We start from the raw sequence: 18,693 nt of genomic DNA, 5'->3' as shown, positions 1-18,693 counted from the left end.
AGAGGAAAGAAACAGCATCTAAATAACCTAACCTTTGGGCCATAGAGTCAATTGTAGTGACATTTAGGGATTTAGACACAATTGTAGTGACATTTAGGGATTTAGACACATGTAACGTCTGCTTTATTGACTATACCAAAGCCTTTGACTGTGTGGATCACAATAAACTGTGGAAAATTCTGAAAGAGATGGGAATACCAGACCACCTGACCTGCCTCTTGAGAAACCTATATGCAGGTCAGGAAGCAACAGTTAGAACTGGACATGGAACAACAGACTGGTTCCAAATAGGAAAAGGAGTACGTCAAGGCTGTATATTGTCAACCTGCTTATTTAACTTATATGCAGAGTACATCATGAGAAACGCTGGGCTGGAAGAAGCACAAGCTGGAATCAAGATTGCCGGGAGAAATATCAATAACCTCAGATATGCAGATGACACCACCCTTATGGCAGAAAGTGAAGAGGAACTAAAAAGCCTCTTGATGAAAGTGCAAGAGGAGAGTGAAAAAGTTGGCGTCAAGCTCAACATTCAGAAAACAAAGATCATGGCATCTGGTCCCATCACTTCATGGGAAATAGACGGGGAAACAGTGGAAACAGTGTCAGACTGTATTTTTCTGGGCTCCAGAATCACTGCAGATGGTGATTGCAGCCATGAAATTAAAAGACGCTTACTCCTTGGAAGGAAGGTTATGACCAACCTAGATAACATATTGAAAAGCAGAGACATTACTTTGCCAACAAAGGTCCGTCTAGTCAAGGCTATGGTTTTTCCAGTGGTCATGTATGGATGTGAGAGTTGGACTGTGAAGAAAGCTGAGCACTGAGGAATTGATGCTTTTGAACTGTGGTGTTGGAGAAGACTCTTGAGAGTCCCTTGGACTGCAAGGAGATCCAACCAGTCCATCCTAAAGGAGATCAGTCCTGGGTGTTCATTGGGAAGGACTGATGCTGAGGCTGAAACTCCAATACTTTGGCCACCTTATGTGAAGAGTTGACTCACTGGAAAAGACTCTGATGCTGGGAGGGATTGGGGGGAGGAGAAGAAGGGGACGATAGAGGATGAGATGGCTGGATGGCATCACCAACTCGATGGACATGAGTTTGGGTGAACTCTGGGAGTTGGTGATGGACAGGGAGGCCTGGCGTGCTGTGATTCATGGGGTCGCCAAGAGTCGGACACGACTGAGTGACTGAACTGAACTGAACGTCTGTGAGATGAAGAGAATAAACACAGATATGCTCAATGACATCCTGTTTTTATTCTGTTCAGTCTCTTTAAAGTTTATGTTGGTACTGCCTGCTCATTATGAAGAATTTTGATAAGCATAAAGAACGCCAATAAGCCAAAGAGGAAACTTTAAACCATCCTTAATTCCGTCGCCAGAGACACCACCAAAGCTGCTGTTGCTGCTTTCCATACAGTGTTCAGACTCCCTGCTTTGTGTGCATCTGTATAAATTGTGTACTTGTGTGTGTGTGTGGATTCTTGTGGTGAAACTGAGCAGATACTTAGTTGTGCATATGTATTTTTCTTTTCACAGGATACAGTGGAGAAGATTTGTATAAAGGAAATAGGAGCAAAGCAAAGGTTAGTACCTAAAATACAAAAACCTGTCAATCATTCAGTGAACATTCATTTTATAGCTTAAGTTATCATTAAAAATTACACAGAAGAGCTGCATGTAGTTGGTCAGTAATTGGGATGTTGGATTGAGCCACCTCTCTGTTCACTTCGGTAGCTTTTCTCTGAGCATGTCTATCGAGATGCCGCACATGATTGAATTCATCTCCAGTGACACACACGACCTGAGAAAAAAGGTTAGTAGGTCTTTGCTTTCACTTCTTAAGAACTCGTATTTTAACGTTAGTTTTCCAAAGCAATACATGCATGTGGTTTAAGTTAAATTACACCAAATTACATCAGCTTATAATCAGGAGCAGCAGCTGGTCCTGCCTCACCCCTCCCCACACCACCGTCTAGGGACAGAGACTGACTTTACATGGTTTAGCTCTTTTCTGGTGGCTTCCAAAGATTTAATTAAATTTTTTACTGCTTGTTCTTGTTTCAGAAGAACAAACATCTGTTCCAGAAGTTATCTTTTTTTTTTTCCATGTGTGCTTCTGTTTATTTATGTTATGGCCATTGTGTGTGTGCACATGTTAAGTCTCTTCCGTCGTGTCCAGCTCTTTTCAACCCTATAGACTATAGCCCACCAGGCCTTGTCTGTCCATGGGATTCTCCAGGCAAGAGTACTAGAGTGGGTTACCGTGCCCTCTTCCAGGGGGTCTTTCTGACCCAGGGATCGAGACCCTGCATCTCTTAGGTCTCCAGTACTGACAGGCAGGTTCTTTACCACTAGTACCACCCAGGAAGCTCTTATGGCCATTATATTGAATATAAATTTTTACATTTGTTTTTTTCACTCTACTTTGTATTGTAAATATTTTTGCAAGTATTCAAATTATTCTGAGATACAGCTTTTTATAAGCAACTATCCATTGTGACTATATAAGAATCTATCATTCACCTCTCGTTAAGTTTATAGGTTCTTGTTTTGTGGTTGTTGATTTTAAAAAAGCTCTCCAATGTCTATCTACTTGTCTTCTCTGGTCTCCATTCCTTCTTGCTGGAGGATCTTTCTCCATCTAGTCTTTCTTAAGGCTGCCAGAGGTATCTATTCTCTTTCTGTTATGGCAGATGAAGATGTAACCCACTTGCCCTCCTCTCACCTCAGTGCACATGTTTCTAACCCACTTATTCCAAGAGTTATAGTATGGTTTTTGGTTAAATCAATTTGCTGCTATTATTTAGTCACTAAGTCCTGTCCAACTCTTTGCAACCTTGTAGACTGTAGCGCTCCAGGCTCCTCTATCCATGGGATTCTCCAGGCAAGAATCTGGAGAGGGTTGCCCTTTTCTCCTCCAGGGGATCTTCCTGACCCAGGGATCAAACCCATGTCTCCTGCTTAGCAGGCAGATTCTTTACAGCTGTGCCATCTGGGAAACCTGGTTAAATCAATAGTAAATGTTTAAGTTATTATGAGTACATAAATGATAATTACACTGAGCCAAGAAATGTATTATGATGGCTTTTTTTCTTTTTACTTCTTTATATTTCTTGGGGGGAAAAATTGCCATTTTCTTCGTCTTCTAGTACTGTTTCTTCTCATTTGTTCTAACCTGTCATGTAAAGCCCCTCTGGGGCTGTTTTCGCTGTCTCAGTGAGTCAGCAACTCCTCTTCCCTGACCCTGCCTGCTCCCCTGGGGCTGCTGTCCACGAGGCTTTTCCTCTTTAGTTCCCAACACCTGACAGCACAGTCTCCCTTATAACCCGAACGTCTGAAAACATCCTCTTCTGCGTGCTTCTGCGTGGGTAGGTGATCCCACTCAGAACCTTGAAAAAATTGTCATCCCGCCCCCAGCATTACTTCTGAGAGATTAAACCTTTTTATCCCCTGTTCTTGATAGGCAGTTGTTTTGTTTTTGAGCCCTGAAAGAATTTCATGTCTTCTCTTTATCCCTGATGTTCTGAAAGTTCATCAGAACCTGACATTCATTCATCATATATGTAATTCCTGGCCTTTAGTTCTGGGGGATCTTCTTATATTTTAATGCACAAGTGTCTGTCTCCCCTTCACCTCTCAGTGGCTCTTAGTGAGACGTCCCTGAATTGAGCCCCTTGTTTTCTTACATTTTCTCTCCTGTTGTCCATTTCCTTGTCCTTTCATCCTGCTTTCTGGGTGATTTTCTCAGTTGTAAGTTCCAGCCATTTTATTTAAATTTTCATTCTCTCTCTCTTTTTTTTGGCAAGAGCTCTTTTCTGTTCTGTAAGTATTCTCTTTTTTTCTGGCTTTTTGCTCAGTTGGCCTCCATTTTCATGTTAAAGGCTTTTCCTCCAGCATCTGAGTGGCCTCTCTCTATGTTTGTCCTCAGAAGTCAGTTACATGCTGTGTGGTAAGTGGGGCAAGTGGGCCCCGGGTCCCGGGGGCTCGAGGCTGGTGGCAGCTGGTCGGCTGGTGTCGGGGTGAGTCTCTTGTGTGTTTTTACCCTTGCAGGGTTGTGCAGAGTACCTCCAGGGTGTTCACAGGTATGACTGGGGATGCCAGCCTTCACTTCACTGCCCTCTGTGTCTGTGCTTCGTTATACTTAGGACTCCCGAGTCTGGACTCTACTTGGTTAAATTTCTCTAAGTAATAAATCCTCAATTTCCATTAGTGAGAAAACAGGTGCCAGCTGCTTGCTACCAAGGGCAGGGAGGGGACCTGGGCTAACAGCTCAGGGCATGATCTGCTCTCCGGTGCCTCCGAGGGGTCCTTCCCAGGGAGCTGCAGGCCCTGAGCCCACAGCTCATGGCTGCCCCGCCATGGGGCTCGGGCAGGGGCTTCCTCTCCTCTGGCTGAATCACTTAACACAGCTCTGTCAGTTCTCCATCTTCTTATTGAAATTTGCTGGCATCTTCTCTGCTTTTATCTTTGTTCCCATTTTCAATGTCTTTATGCCCTTTTTATTGTAGGGAGTTTTGGGATCTTGCTAGGGAATAGAGTTGTCTATGTGCTCAGTCGTGTCTGACTCTTTGCGACCCCATGGACTGTAGCCTGTTAGGCTCTTCTGTCCATCGGATTCTCCAGGCAAGAATACTGAAGTGGGCTGCCATTCCCTTCTCCAGGGGATTTTCCTGACCCAGAGATTGAAGCTGTGTCACTTGCATCTCCTGCATTAGCAGGAAGCTTCTTTACCACTACACCACCTGGGAAGCAAGGGAATAAAGTTAAACACATGTAAATAATACATTCTTAACAAAGAACCCCTTGGCATCAGAGCTTTTGCTGTGTAACAATCCCAACATTTTGTGGATTAAAACAATAAGCATTTGTTGTTTCTCAAGCTTTCCTCCTGTTGCTGGGGACAGGATGGGCTGGGACAGGTGGCTGACGGCCTGGTGTCAGCCAGGGTGCTGGCCCTGGTCTCTCACCTGCCATAGGTTAGCTCAGAGCTCAGCATAGCAGAGGAGGCAGCCCGTTCCACAAACACAGCACAAGCCCCTGCCTGCATTCCATCTGCCAGTGTCCCCTTGGCCACAGCACATTCAAGGGCAGAAAAATGGGCACGACCTCCTGAGAGGAGGAGCTGGAGAGTTTTACTACAGAGGGCAGGCCCAGAAATATACCATGCCGCCTTTGTCACTTAAAGCCTCCCCTTTGTATTTTCAGAAGGTATTTTATACTTATAAAAATACTATTTTACAATAAAGGCATAATTCTAAAATTCCCGTTGGATTTTCTGTTTTACTATTCTGTGTTGTAATTATCTTCTGCATCCAGATAACAGGATACACAGACCAGTCACCTTTGGGTCCAGGGTCTGAGACTGTCTCCAGGGGGTTGAGTTTGCTTGTGTGTATCCACTGTAGATGAAGAAGGAAATGGCAATCCACTCCAGTATTCTTGCCTGGAAAATTCCATGGATAGAGAAGCCTGGTGGGCTACAGTCCATGGGGTTGCCAAGAGTTGACCATAGCTGAGCGACTGAGCACATGTACCTTAGAACCAAGAGGATAAAAACATGATCTGGTGAATGGATAGGAAAGCTATGGTACATATACACAATGGAGTATTACTCAGCCATTAAAAGAATACATTTGAATCAGTTCTAATGAGGTGGATGAACCTGGAGCCTATTATACAGAGTGAAGTAAGCCAGAAAGAAAATCACCAATACAGTATACTAATGCATATATATGGAATTTAGAAAGACGGTAACTATAACCCTGTATGCGAGACAGCAAAAGAGACACAGATGTATAGAACAGTCTTTTGGACTCTGTGGGAGAGGGTGAGGGTGGGATGATTTGGGAGAATGGCATTGAAACATGTATAATATCATATGTGAAACGAATCGCCAGTCGAAGTTCGATGCAGGATACAGGATGCTCGGGGCTGGTACACTGGGATGACCCAGAGGGATGGTATGGGGAGGGAGGTGGGAAGAGGGTTCAGGATGGGGAACACATGTACACCCATGGCGGATTCATGTTGATGTATGGCAAAACCAATACAATATTGTAAAGTAATTAGCCTCCAATTAAAATAAATAAATTTGTATTAAAAAAATAATAAATGAATTTTATTCTTGTTTTAAAAAAAAAAATGTGATCTTGGTCACACTTGTAAAACCTACAGTTCACAACATTGTTGATTTTTAATAGAGTTATGTAAATCATGCATGGATTTGCTACTTGATAGTATGGTGTAATTCACTTATTTACTTTGTTCTCACGGTTGTTTGTTTGCAGAGAACAGACTGCAAAGCTGTGATTAGTACTGTGGAAGGCAGCTCCTTAGACAGCAATGGATTTTCTCTCCTCATCGGTTTGGTTGATGTGTATCTCCCAAGAATGTGGGTTGAAAAGCATCCAGAAAAAGAAAGCGAGGTATACTCATTCTTACTTAGAAGTAGGAGATACTGTTGAAAAAGTATTTTAGGATAGATCATTTAAATTTGGAAATGATTGATAGTCTTGAAAAGCTAGCGTTACATAAAGAGCTCTCACCACCCCAGGACTTTACAATGAAAAATATTCGTGATAGAGGAGATTCCTTGGCAGTCTAGTGTTTCCACAGCAGAGGTTTCAGGTTCAATCCTTGCATGTGAGAGGCACAACCCAAAAATACTTAACGACATCAAGAATGAAAAATTTTTGTAGTTTCAAGCAAAGCCCCCATGTGGCATATTTCCCATAAAAATTGTCATTTTTACCTTTGTTGTTGTTTAGTAGCTAAATTGGGTCTGACTCTTTTGCGACCCTATGGACCATAGCCCACCAGGCTCCTCCATCCATGGGATTTTCCAGGCAAGAGTACTGGAGCTGGCTGCCATTTTCTTCCTCAGGGGATCTTCCCAAACTAGGGATCGAACCCAAGTCTCTTGTGTCTCCTGCATTAGCAGGCAGATTCCTTACCACTGCACCACCTGGGAAGCAATTTTTACCTTAATAGTGTTCGTTGCTCAGTTGTGTCTGACTCTTTACGACCCCTTGGACTGTAGCCAGCCAGGGTCCTCTGTCCATGAGATTCTCCAGGTAAGAATACTGGAGTGGGTTGCCATTCCCTTCTCCAGGGAATCTTCCTGACCCAGGGATCAAACTCAGGTCTCTGGATAAAGGCAGATTCTTTATTGTCTGAGTCACCAGGGAAGCCCTAACTTTTTTTTTTTACCTTAATCCCTAACAAAAAGAAAATGTGCCTTCATATATTACATTGGTTAGTCTGTATACTTTTTACAGCTTTTAAAACATTGATACTGTAAAAAGATAGAAAATTATTTACGGCTGTTAGACCATATTATGTGGCTGTTATAATCTCTTCTAATTAAAAATTGAGAGCAACATCAGCAAGATGGTCAAATAAGACATCCTTTGTATGTACCCCAAACAAATGGGCAACAGGTTCATGAAAAGATGTTCAGCATCACTAATCATCGAGGAAATGCAAATGAAGACCTGTGGTATCACTTCACACCCATTAGAACGACTGTTTTCAAAAAGACAAGTATTGATAAAGAAGTGGAAGAAAGGGAACGCTCAGACATTATTTATGGGAATGTAATCCAGTGTAGCCACTATGGGGAACAGTGTGAAGGATCCTCAAAAAATAGAACTACTAGGACTTCCCTGATGGTCCAGTGGTTAAGAATCTACCTGCCAGTGCAGGAGACACAGGTTTGATTCCTGGTCCGGGAAGATCCCACATGCTGCAGAGCAGCTAAACTCATGCTCCACAAATACTGAACCTGTGCTCTAGAGCCTGGGAGCCGCAACTCCTGATGCCCAAATGCCCTGGAGCCCTTGCTCCCATCTCTGCAATGAGAAGCCCGAGCACCACAACTAGAGGGAAGAGCCTGCTCACCACAGCCAGAGAAAGCCGTGTGCAGCAACCAAGATCCAGCACAGTCAAGAATAAATAGTAAATAAATATTACAAAATAGAACTACTGTATAACCCTGCAATCCCATATCTTGGTATATTTCAAAGGAAATGAAATTGCTGTCTCAAATACTCGCACCCCAGTGTTCATTGCTGCATTATTTATAATAAGACATGAAAACAACCCAAGTGTCCTTTGATGGATGAATGGATAAAGAAAATTAAATATATACACATATGTGTAACATGTGCAACACATATGTAATATATGTTACCTACACATACAGTAGAATATTACTCAACCATAAAAAATAAGGAAATCTTGCCATTTGCAACAATACAGATAGACCTTGAGAGTATCATGCTAAGTGAAACAAGTCAGACAGAAAAATACAAATACTGTATAATCTCATTTACATGTGGTGTCTAGAAAAAGCTGGGCTCACAGAAACAGAGGGTAGAATGGTGGTGGTTACCAGGGCTCAAGGGTGGGGGAGTAGAAATAAGGTGGTGTTGGTACGAGGATACTAAGGTCTAGGTATAAAACAAATAATTTCTGGGGATCAAATATGTAGGATGATGATTGTAGTTAGGCATACTGTGTTGTGTATCTGAAGGTTGCTAAGAGGCTAAATCTTAGATGTTCTTGCTAGCTAACCTTATTGTGGTAGTCATTTCACAGTACTGTGTGCTAAATGGTTGCACTGTAAATCTTGAACTTACACAATGCTGTATGTAAATCGTGTCCAGTAAATCTGGAGGAAAGTTTTCATGGAAAGTAATAGTAGTTCTATTTTGAGTGTTGGTTGGTTATAAGATAAAAGGTCAGTGTGTGCATTTCAGTCATCACACACCACAGTGCCAGAGACTGGGACATATTCATTATTTATTCATCCTGAAGACACTTTTGATATCACAGCAATGTTCAGATATTAATTCTGTATTAGTTCTGAACCTCTCAGGGGTTTATGAGGTTCACGTTGGGAACCCCAGCTCTGACATTCTGCTTTTTGTTTGATCTCCTATAGGCCATCTCATTTTTGAATAAATCTTATTATTTTTGTTTTTATAGTAGTATTTTGCCTGATTATAAAGTTTTCAGATTTTACAAGTAAATCTTTTCCAATAAAAATTACACATTTATGCCAGATGTTGCAAATCCTAGGTACATGTGTATCTTGTTTGTACCTTAGAGGGTTTTGTGAGATACTGCTGCTGCTGCTGCTGCTGCTAAGTCAGTTTGGTCATGTCCGACTCTGTGCGACCCCATAAACGTCAGCCCACCAAGCTCCCCTGCCCCTGGGATTCTCCAGGCAAGAACACTGCAGTGGGTTGCCATTTCCTTCTCCAATGCGTGAAAGTGAAGTCGCTCAGTCGTGTCCAACTCTTAGAGACCCCATGGGCTGCAGCCTACCAGACTTCTCCATCCATGGGATTTTCCAGGCAAGAGTACCATTGGAGTGGGGTGCCATTGCCTTCACTAGGTGTGTACAAACTCAAGGGTCTTTGAAGTGCAACAGCTGATTGTGGTTTAAAGGGGCAGGGTAAGTTGCTGAACCCTGTAAGTAGCAAGAATTAGTACCTTTTCATTCATCTTGCCTGTGACGTGGGTTGTTGTACACTTGCTATGCTCCTGATGAAGTGCACACTCCTATGTACATTAGTGTGGGGTGTATCTCCCTTCTGGAGGCTTAGAGGATTTTTTTTTTTTTTTTTTTGCCAGTCATTCCCATTGACAAGTGGCACATTCCCATGAGGCTCTGAGAAGTAGTGAGAAACCATGGGCCTGAGCCCATAGGGCCTCATTGTTTAGATTGGTGACTCAGTGTTTTATAACTGTCCCAACTATGAGTGAAGTTCTGGGTCTCTGGGTGCATGTAAATAACCAGATGAACTCAAGTGATAAGAAGCACCAGCCTAGCTCCTGTTTTTCTCCCTTTAGGCCTGCATGCTTGTGTTTCAACCAAATCTTGGTATTACCGTCCCTGACGAAGCTGAGAGGAGTGAAGTGATTATTTGTCTTGATTGCTCCAATTCCATGGAGGGCGAGACATTCCTGCAAGCCAAACAGATTGCCTTGCATGCACTGTCCTGTGTGGGAAAGGAGCAGAAGGTGAACGTCATCAAGTTCGGCACAAGTGAGTGCTCCGCCCTGCGCCTCCTCCAGAGCGTCAGCACGTCAATGGGAAGGGGTGACTGTAACCTGTCTGTGGAGTGAGCGGCAGCACAGCGAGGTTCAAAAGCAAGAACTCTGGAGCCAGGTCCCCAGCTTGAATCCCAGCTCTGCACCTGAGCCCTGGATGTGGCCTTGGGCAGCTTACTGGAACTTGGTTCTCTCATCTGTAACAGGAGAGAAATAGTCCCTCCTCATAGTGCTGTGGTGAGGGTTGAGCTCATGTATTTAAAGGACTTTAAACAATGCCTATCATATAGAAAATGCCAGATGAGTATTACTATTGTTATTGTTACCAGTTGAACTGAGTGTGAGACCCTTGGTTTGATGAGTTCGAGGGTCCAAGGATCAGGACAGAACCTCTGAAATCAGCACAGTGGTAGAGGAGCTGTAAGGAACGTCTCAGGAGGCACCAGACAAGCCCCACTGAAGAAAGGACTGTCCCCTTCAGGTGGGGTCCAGGGGCCTCTCAGCCCCTCGGAAGGAGCAGCATGGGGTGTGGGGACAGCCACACCCTGCTGATTATTTACTGTGCCGTTTGGTGGAAGAGGAAGCCCCTTCACGAAGGAGGAAGGAGCCAGGGTCTGCTGCTGCTGGTGGGGAGAGTTCAGATGAGCAGGGACATGCTGAGGGCCGGAGGGCGGCGTGGCCTACTGCCTGGGCTGTCCCAATGTCCTGTGTCTTCCTCTGCACGTAGTTGGCTGAAGAGCAGACTCCTCATGCACAGCCTGACCCAGGTCGTTTTTGCTCAGTAAAGTGCGTCATTTGAATGCAGTGGAATTTTTTAAAGGAATGCTGTGGTGAATTTTTTTTATGTATTAAAATTACCAACCATTATTATTGTTTGTTAGTGGTCAAAAAGTGAATATTTAATGGCAACATCTTACACCAGTCTTGTCATACAGGTTACAAGGAATTATTTTCATATCCTAAGTGCATCACGAGCAATAAGATGCCGACAGAGTTCATCATGGTGAGTACCAGTAGCTACCTTTGTCCTCTGTCTTCTCTCCGTCAGGCTTCAGTGGTTCTGCCAGTCTCCCCAAGAAGCCCTAGTCCTTCCATTTCTGTATGCGGATGGGCTCTTTTAGTTCATTAATAAAAGTGACATGAACTCATTAAGAAAATGGAAAATTAAAAAATAAAGAAAAAATTGTTCACAGTCCCACCATCTGAATACAATCAGCATTAACAGCTTTGAATGTTTTGCTCTGTCCCCTTTCTTTCTTTCTTTTTTTAAATTGAGCAAACTAGGAATGACCAATTGTGTCCTCGGTCCAGACTAGCTGGCAATCCCAGGGGTGTTTTGATGTAATAGTTCTTTGAAAACCGTAAAGAAACAAAGAAACGCCAACTAATAATATTATAGGTACTGTGTGACATGAAATAAACTAAAAGGATAGTTGTTCCACAAATGAATCAATAGGAAAGAATTTCCTTTCGGTGACAATAACCCTCACTAAGGGGTGTGCTTCAGTAAGTAATTACAGTTGGTGGTGAAGACACCCCAAAAGAAGTAAATGATTTTGCTTCAATTCCTCCAGTCTGCTACACCTACCATGGGAAACACAGATTTCTGGAAGACACTTCGATACTTAAATTTGCTGTACCCTTCCCACGTGTTACGGAACATCCTCCTCATATCCGACGGGCACCTCCAGAACGAGAGCCTGACCTTGCAGCTCGTAAGAAGAAGCGTGCCGCACACCAGGCTGTTCTCCTGTGGGGTCAGGTGAGCACAGGCGGGCCAGTCCCACGGGGAAAGTCAGCAGGTGGGAGCTGCTTGGTGCAGAGGGGCCAGCTCTGGGCTCTTGGCCCCGGCCGCTGCCTGGGTCTCAGAGCCTGAGCAGCCTCAGGTTAGCCGTGCCTCTGGGGGGGCACCTTCACCCTATTCTGTGAAGTGGAGATGACAGAGGGTCTAATAAACTTACTCTGAAAATCTCGTGAACTTGTATACATGGAAACAGCCAGCAAGCTCCACTTCAGTGTTGGAGACTGTTACTTGAATAATTGAACCTAACCTGGCAGGCCGGGCACACCCAGGGTTGATGGTCACCCCACCCCACCCCACCCCCGGCTGCTCTGTCCCTTCCCTGCACCCCTCTGACTGCTGCCATTTTCTCACTGGCATTTGCTCACCCTGCTGTGTACAGGAATCTTTCTCTAGAGAAGCTAAAACCCACGACTGTTGGGGTTCACTCCCTCCCCATTTATAGTTAATGTTTTTGCATTGAATTGAGGATTATGGTATAAAAATAAGGAAGACAGAGGAGAGCAGGGGCCATGCTGGCATTTGCACACAGCATGCCTGACCCTGCCCCCCTGCCCTCCCCCGCTGTGAGGTCACTGTCCTGACCAGTGGGCATCGGCCTCCCTGGGCAGGACGTCCCGCTGCACAGGCAGGGGTGAGGAGGGATGTCCAGGGCTCTCCTATCCATAGTCATAGAGCAAAGGGAGCAGATCATGATTTGCGGGGGGAGGTGACCCTGAGCTTGGACACAGTTTGTCCAGTTTTTAATGTTTTCTACGGGTTTCTTCTTCATTTTATATGTACGCATTCGTGTTCACATGTTAACCACATTTCGTGAGTCTTCAGGAGCAGAGACTGTTTATTCCACCTGTTTAACAAGTGGTCCTCTCAGGCTCACACGGCAACCTCACTAACCTGTAAAAGCTGTAAATACATATAGACTCTGTCTTAAGGATTTTCTAATCAGTGTTGTAATCAAATCAGTTAGTTTTTATCACCGAAGACATACCCACGTTATCAATAGGCTGAAGTGTATTTCCAGAATATCTTTCTCAAACTCTTTTTCTGAAAAAATTATTGATCACTTGTCTAATACTTCAGGAGAAACTTCTCTAACAAAGTACTCTTGATTAGTTGTAGAATAATTGAGAGAAATGTAACAGAACATTGTCAATTAAATATCAAAGATTACATTTGCCGGAATGAAAGTTACTTCCTAGTTCTTTGTCATCTAAATGTGGACCAGATTTTAAGACACAGGCTTGGTTAACTCTTCTGTCAGCCTTGACTTTAGAATCAGCTGAGGGCAGCTTTGACATTCATTGAGAGTGGATCCCAGTCACCATCCCTGTCACAAACACTCCGGAGGTTTCTCAGAATCATCTCCTCCCTCCTCCAGTGAATCAGAAGCCAGAAATTTATGCTTTTTTCTCTTGTGAAAGAGACATGAGTCTTCTGATATGTGGGAACATGGATTACCCAGACCTGTAGATGTTTCCTACTTTCTGGCCTAAGTTTTATATCTGCCTTCAGCTGCAGAACATAACGTGTCTTCCACTGAGTCCTAAGCTGTGTCAGTATTCACTATGTGTACTTCAACATGTTTCTAAAATTCCGTTAAAACGTGAAATGTTATCAGTTCTACAGCAAATCGTCATGTCTTACGGAGTCTGTCCCACTATGGCGCTGGAGTATTTGAATATTTTAACTCAAAATCCAAACATAGCTGGAAAAAACAGGTATGTGTCTCAAACATCTTATTTCAGTCTTATGTTTAAATGTGGAAATCTTATCTTCTTAGAAATCTAGTGACAGTAACTTCTGTGTTTTCATCAATGGAAAAGGGAGCTAGAAAAAGGCAAAAAGGTACCCAAAGCATATGCAACCCACCCTTAGTTACCCCTAGCCTTCCCTCCCACCCTTAGTTACTGCTAGGCTTGCACAGGAAACACTCCACTGGGGCGTTCTTCTAGCTAACTTTTTTTTTTTTTTTTCCAATTCATGTATTATTGCATGGATACAAGCCTTAACCCTGGTTCTGACAACATGAATTCCTCTTCCCATCTTTAACCACTGATTACTATAAACCTCGGCGTACTGTTTATTTTAGCCACATGGAGCTTGGCCATTTATTCCATCTTGTCATCTGGATGAGCTTCAGATTCAAAACACACACTAACCAGAGCCCTGCAGGCAGTTGTAGCTAGTGGTTTGATTTCTGCTTTATATAATGTCATGGGTTGGTTTTTAAAAGTGAAATATTACACGTTTTTTGGCTCAGATTAATTTTTTATTGTGGCAAAATATACATAAACTTTACCATTTTCAGGTGTACAATTCAGGGTTATTAAGTGAACTCACAGTATTGTGTAGCCATCACCATGATCTAGCTCCAGAACATTTCCATCATCCCAAACAGGAAGTCTATCCCTAATTCTTTTCTTTTTTTGGCTGTGCCATGTGGCATGTAGCAATCTTAGTTCCCTGACCAGGGATCAAACCTGTGCCTCTGCAGTGAAAGCACAGAGTCTCAACCACTGGGAACCCAGGGAAACCCCCTACCCCTGGTTAAACAATGACTCCTCACCCCTGCTCCCCCAACCCCCTGGCACCCACCCTCTTCTGTCTCTGTAAATTTAGCTCCTCTAGGAACCTCATATCAGTGGAATCCAGCAATGTTTGTCTTTTTGTGCCTGGCTTATTTCATTTGGCATAGTGTTTTTGAGGTCCATTCATGTTGTAGTATATGTGAGAATTTTGTACCTTTTTAAGGCTGAAAAATATTCCATTATATGTATACACCACATTTTGTGTATCCATTTATTGTCACTAGACCCTGGGGTTGTTTCTGCCTTTTGACTGTGAATCATACTGACCTGATGATTGGTGTACAGGCATGTGTTGGAGGCCCTAATTTCAGTACCCAGAAGTGGGATTGCTAAGTCATGTGGTAACTGCACTTAGTGTTTTAAGAGCTGCCATTCTGCGGAGAAGGCAATGGCACCCCACTCCAGTACTTCTGCCTGGAAAATCCCATGGACGGAGGAGCCTGGTAGGCTGCAGTCCATGGGGTCGCTGAGGGTCGGACACGACTGAAGCAACTTTGCAGCAGCAGCATACTGTTGTTCACTGGCATTTTACATTCCCACTAGCAGTGTGCCAAGGTTCCAGTTTATTCCACATCTGCATCAACACTTATTTTCACACTTTTTGATTTTATATAGCCCTCCCAATGGATGTGAATTTGTATCTAATTAAGGTTTCGATTTGCATTTCCCTAGGGAGAAATGTCTATTCAAGTCCTTTGTAGGGTTAATTTTTATAACTGGAATCTACTACACGACAAGGTTGTTTATTGGTAATTAATTAATAGAATAATTCTAAGATGGTTTGTGAATTTAAATTGTGTGCTAGTGCTATTATTAAAAATTTGACTTAGAATCCTGTTGGAAATATACCCAGTAGCAGGAAGGAGGGAAAAAAAAGAGCTACAATTCCCAAAGGACAGAATGTAAAGTCATTTTTAAGTGTTAGGTAACTATTTTCTGAATGTAACACTGAAAGAGAAATAACTCCTCTTGATAAATAGATAGAAGCCCAGATGGATAGGCTGAGTTCTCCCAGTTGCCACTCGGTCTCCGTCAAATGGCAGCAGCTGAGCACGGACACGCCCGCACCCCTGCAGGCCCCCACCCAGGTGCAGTCCCTGTTCCACAGCGAGCGACTCCTTGTCTACGGGCTCACTCCTCACTGTACACAGGTGAGGAGCACGCAGGCTTTTTATTATGGGAACAGCAATGTGTTTTGCTAATAACTTTCTTTTTCTTTTTTCTTCCCTTTCCTTTACCCCCAAGTCATAATATGCTACACAGTTTTTCCTGGGATCACAGTGCTTGGTTAACCAAGGGCACTGGAGAGCCTCTTAATTCTCATTAAAATCACTGAAAGAATCACTGTTGAACTAACCAGGACATTATGAAGTAGAAAAACTATAAGGAATTTTTTTTCCCATTTCAGGCAACTCTACATGCGCTGATTCAAGAGAGAGAGTATTCTACAGTGGTGTCAACTACTGAACTTCAGAAGACAACTGGAACGGTGAGATTAAAAACTTAAACTGTGCACTCACTGTTTTTGAAAGTTAAAATAATTCTGTATTTTCATATTTAATGCACCACGTCCTTCCTGCATTGTTTTCTGTGTTGACATCTTAGCACCTGATGTGATGTGGAGGGTTGTTATCTCCACAAGCGAGGACACTGACCATCAGTTTCTAAGGCAGCAGCTCTTCATCCGGGGTCTTGAGTCCAGGAGTATCCACAGGGGCATCAGTGGGCATAAATAACTGCAGTTAAACCTGGTGTTTTGTGAATGAAACCTTTAAAGGTGGTTCTCAAAGATGTGCATGTCTCCCTACAAGTTCAGTGTACCTGCAGTGCCTGGTCCTTGCCTCTTATTTTAGAATACTGAGTATAACTGTACTGGATTGCCGGGGACCAGCCCCAGCTGATCCAGGGTATTCGAAGGAGAGACAGCCTAGGCGACTATTTATATGCTAATTAGAGATATAAAGAATAATAGAATGAGGATAGCTCAGTAGGAAAATTCAGTGGAGAAAAGAGGCTGAGTAGCTTGGTTTACGCGGGAGACCAATAAAACTTCAAGACAAGAAGTTTGCACCACTTACGTAGGCCGCAGGCGCCCTCTCAAATAGCGGAAGGTGCCTCACCCTAGACACCTTCTCGAGTGGGTCTTAGAAACCCAGGCATAATTAGTAAGCGTGGTGGGTTCCGCGCTCCAGATGGAGACTCAGCTGGAAGTTAAAGGGAAGAATGACATGGGGAGACCAAGCGCTGGTGAGCAAGGCCCATAGCTTTATTTTTAACAGGGGCTTTTATACCCTAAGTTACACATAGAGGATAATAGGGGATGCAAAGTCAGCAGTCTTTGATTCTTATCAAAAACCAGGGTTTCTTTCCTGCAAATTTATCGTATACAAATGGTTTAGGTGATTTACATCATCTTCTGGCCAGAAGGCCTACTAACATTTTATGACTCTTGACAAGGACTTATCAACAAAGACTTATTTTCTCTAAGGGTAATTATTTTAAGGTTTGGCGCCATCTTCCAAAGATAAAATTGCATTCCTATAGGGCGGATGTGTAATGGGTTTACAACAAAGGAAAGAATTTATTACCTTAAGGGTCTAAAGTTACTAACACCAAGGCCACTACTTATTTTTTCTACATACCCACTATTAATTAATACACATTCAAGGATACAATTCAGAGGATGTGAAAACTTGGCAACAAGCATTGACTCATCAATGAAATCCTTTACTAGTTTATTCTGACAGTTTTTAACTCTCTGAGAGGCTCTAAGCTATTTGAATACCTTAAGCTTTCCGTGCCTCTCGAGGCTGGGAGACTGTAAACAATCGTATGCATAGCTGCAGGAGTCCGGGTAAACTTGTCAGGCGAGTTAGAGAGCCATCTGAGGGGTTTGGATTTAAACACTCCTAATTGCCCAGGACCTTTATTAATTGGAGCTGTAAGTTAACTCTTTGACAGAGAGAGCGAGATGGTGGTAGGGGACAGCCCCCAGTAAAGTCAGAGGTGAGAGCACAAAGCAATAAAGTAGGCAGACTCTGGTTTTTTGGGGGGTAGATGCTCGAGAATATCCGGGGGGACTCCTGAGGCTCGATCCCGCCTTTGCATATGCCGAGCCTCCTTCCTCATGACCTTTGTCACGAGTGGAATGCCTCACCGGCTCCCGGCACTGGATGATGAATAAAACATTGTATATTGAGGATGTGTTTTTGTTTTTCCTATTTTTGGATTAAAAGCAAATGAATTTGTAGTATTTGCATTAGTACCAAATCTGCTATAGTTAGATCTGGAAAACTCCTAACCTGTCTATGCTGTATGCCTGGAGAATTCCATGGACAGAGGAGCCCAGTGAGCTACAGTCCATGGGGTTGAAAAGAGTCAGACACGACTGAGGCAGTAACTACTACTACTATTCATAGGAGTATTTATATAACCAGACAACCATTCCTTATTTATATCTATATAATCAGACATTGCTGTGGCTCAGTGGTAAAGAATCCACCTGCCAATCCGGGGGACGCAGGTTTGATCCCTGGGTCGGGAAGATCCCCTGGAGAAGGAAATGGCAACCCACTCTAGTATTCTTGCCTGGGAAATCCCATGGACAGAGGAACCCAGCAGGCTACAATCCACGAGGTCACAAAAGAGTTGGACATGACTTAGTGACTAAACAATAACAACAACAACAACAAAACTAAAGCAAAGCTTTCATTTTGGCATTGAATGAAAACTTATTACTTGCCAATGACTTATGTATAGAATTTAAGGGTATCTTTGTATTGTCTGAAAAACTGAATCTCAGTGGGATTTTACCTGGGAGCAGGTCATTTTCCATAAAGTCATAATTTTTATAGTTGTCTTTCCACTGTGAATCGTGGCCTTACCAGTAAAAAATGGCAGGAGTTGGAATTGTCACTGATGGGAGACGTTGCCTTTTGAGTCCTGTTGTTTCAGCCATTTGAGGAAAGGGTGGTGCCCTGGCCCTTGACTTCCTGGTGCTCTGTCTGTGGCCCCTTCAGAGTGGAGATCACAGTCAGGCCTCACAGCCCTGGGCTGGCTCTTCCAGTAGAGCAGGTCACACGTGTATAGAAAATGCCAACTATAGGGACAGAATGGAGACGAATGGGTGCCAGGACTGGAGGTGACTGCACAGCGACACGACACGAGGTTTTAGTGGGAAGAAATCCCCTTGTCTGTGTTTCAGTGGTGCTCACACACCGTCTATATGCATGTA

At 43.4% G+C, this 18,693-nt stretch overlaps 1 protein-coding gene across 3 annotated transcripts in view; it reads left to right on the top strand.

The window, feature by feature from the left end:
* PARP4 (poly(ADP-ribose) polymerase family member 4) overlaps positions 1–18,693 on the top strand; it is a 76,927-nt gene that overhangs the window by 34,020 nt on the left and 24,214 nt on the right. For all 3 annotated transcript variants that reach the window (XM_070800317.1, XM_070800318.1, XM_070800316.1), the window contains exons 19-27: positions 1,548–1,594; positions 1,746–1,824; positions 6,299–6,436; positions 9,870–10,065; positions 11,006–11,073; positions 11,645–11,832; positions 13,490–13,589; positions 15,440–15,610; positions 15,868–15,948. In XM_070800317.1, coding sequence (XP_070656418.1) covers positions 1,548–1,594; positions 1,746–1,824; positions 6,299–6,436; positions 9,870–10,065; positions 11,006–11,073; positions 11,645–11,832; positions 13,490–13,589; positions 15,440–15,610; positions 15,868–15,948 — 1,068 coding nt within the window. The remainder of the gene's footprint in view (positions 1–1,547; positions 1,595–1,745; positions 1,825–6,298; positions 6,437–9,869; positions 10,066–11,005; positions 11,074–11,644; positions 11,833–13,489; positions 13,590–15,439; positions 15,611–15,867; positions 15,949–18,693) is intronic.

Source organism: Bos indicus, chromosome 12 (assembly GCF_029378745.1).
Source record: "Bos indicus isolate NIAB-ARS_2022 breed Sahiwal x Tharparkar chromosome 12, NIAB-ARS_B.indTharparkar_mat_pri_1.0, whole genome shotgun sequence".
Taxonomy (NCBI): Eukaryota; Metazoa; Chordata; class Mammalia; order Artiodactyla; family Bovidae; genus Bos; species Bos indicus.
Note: the sequence above shows the minus strand (reverse complement) of the source record. Positions and strands in the feature narration are given on the sequence as shown.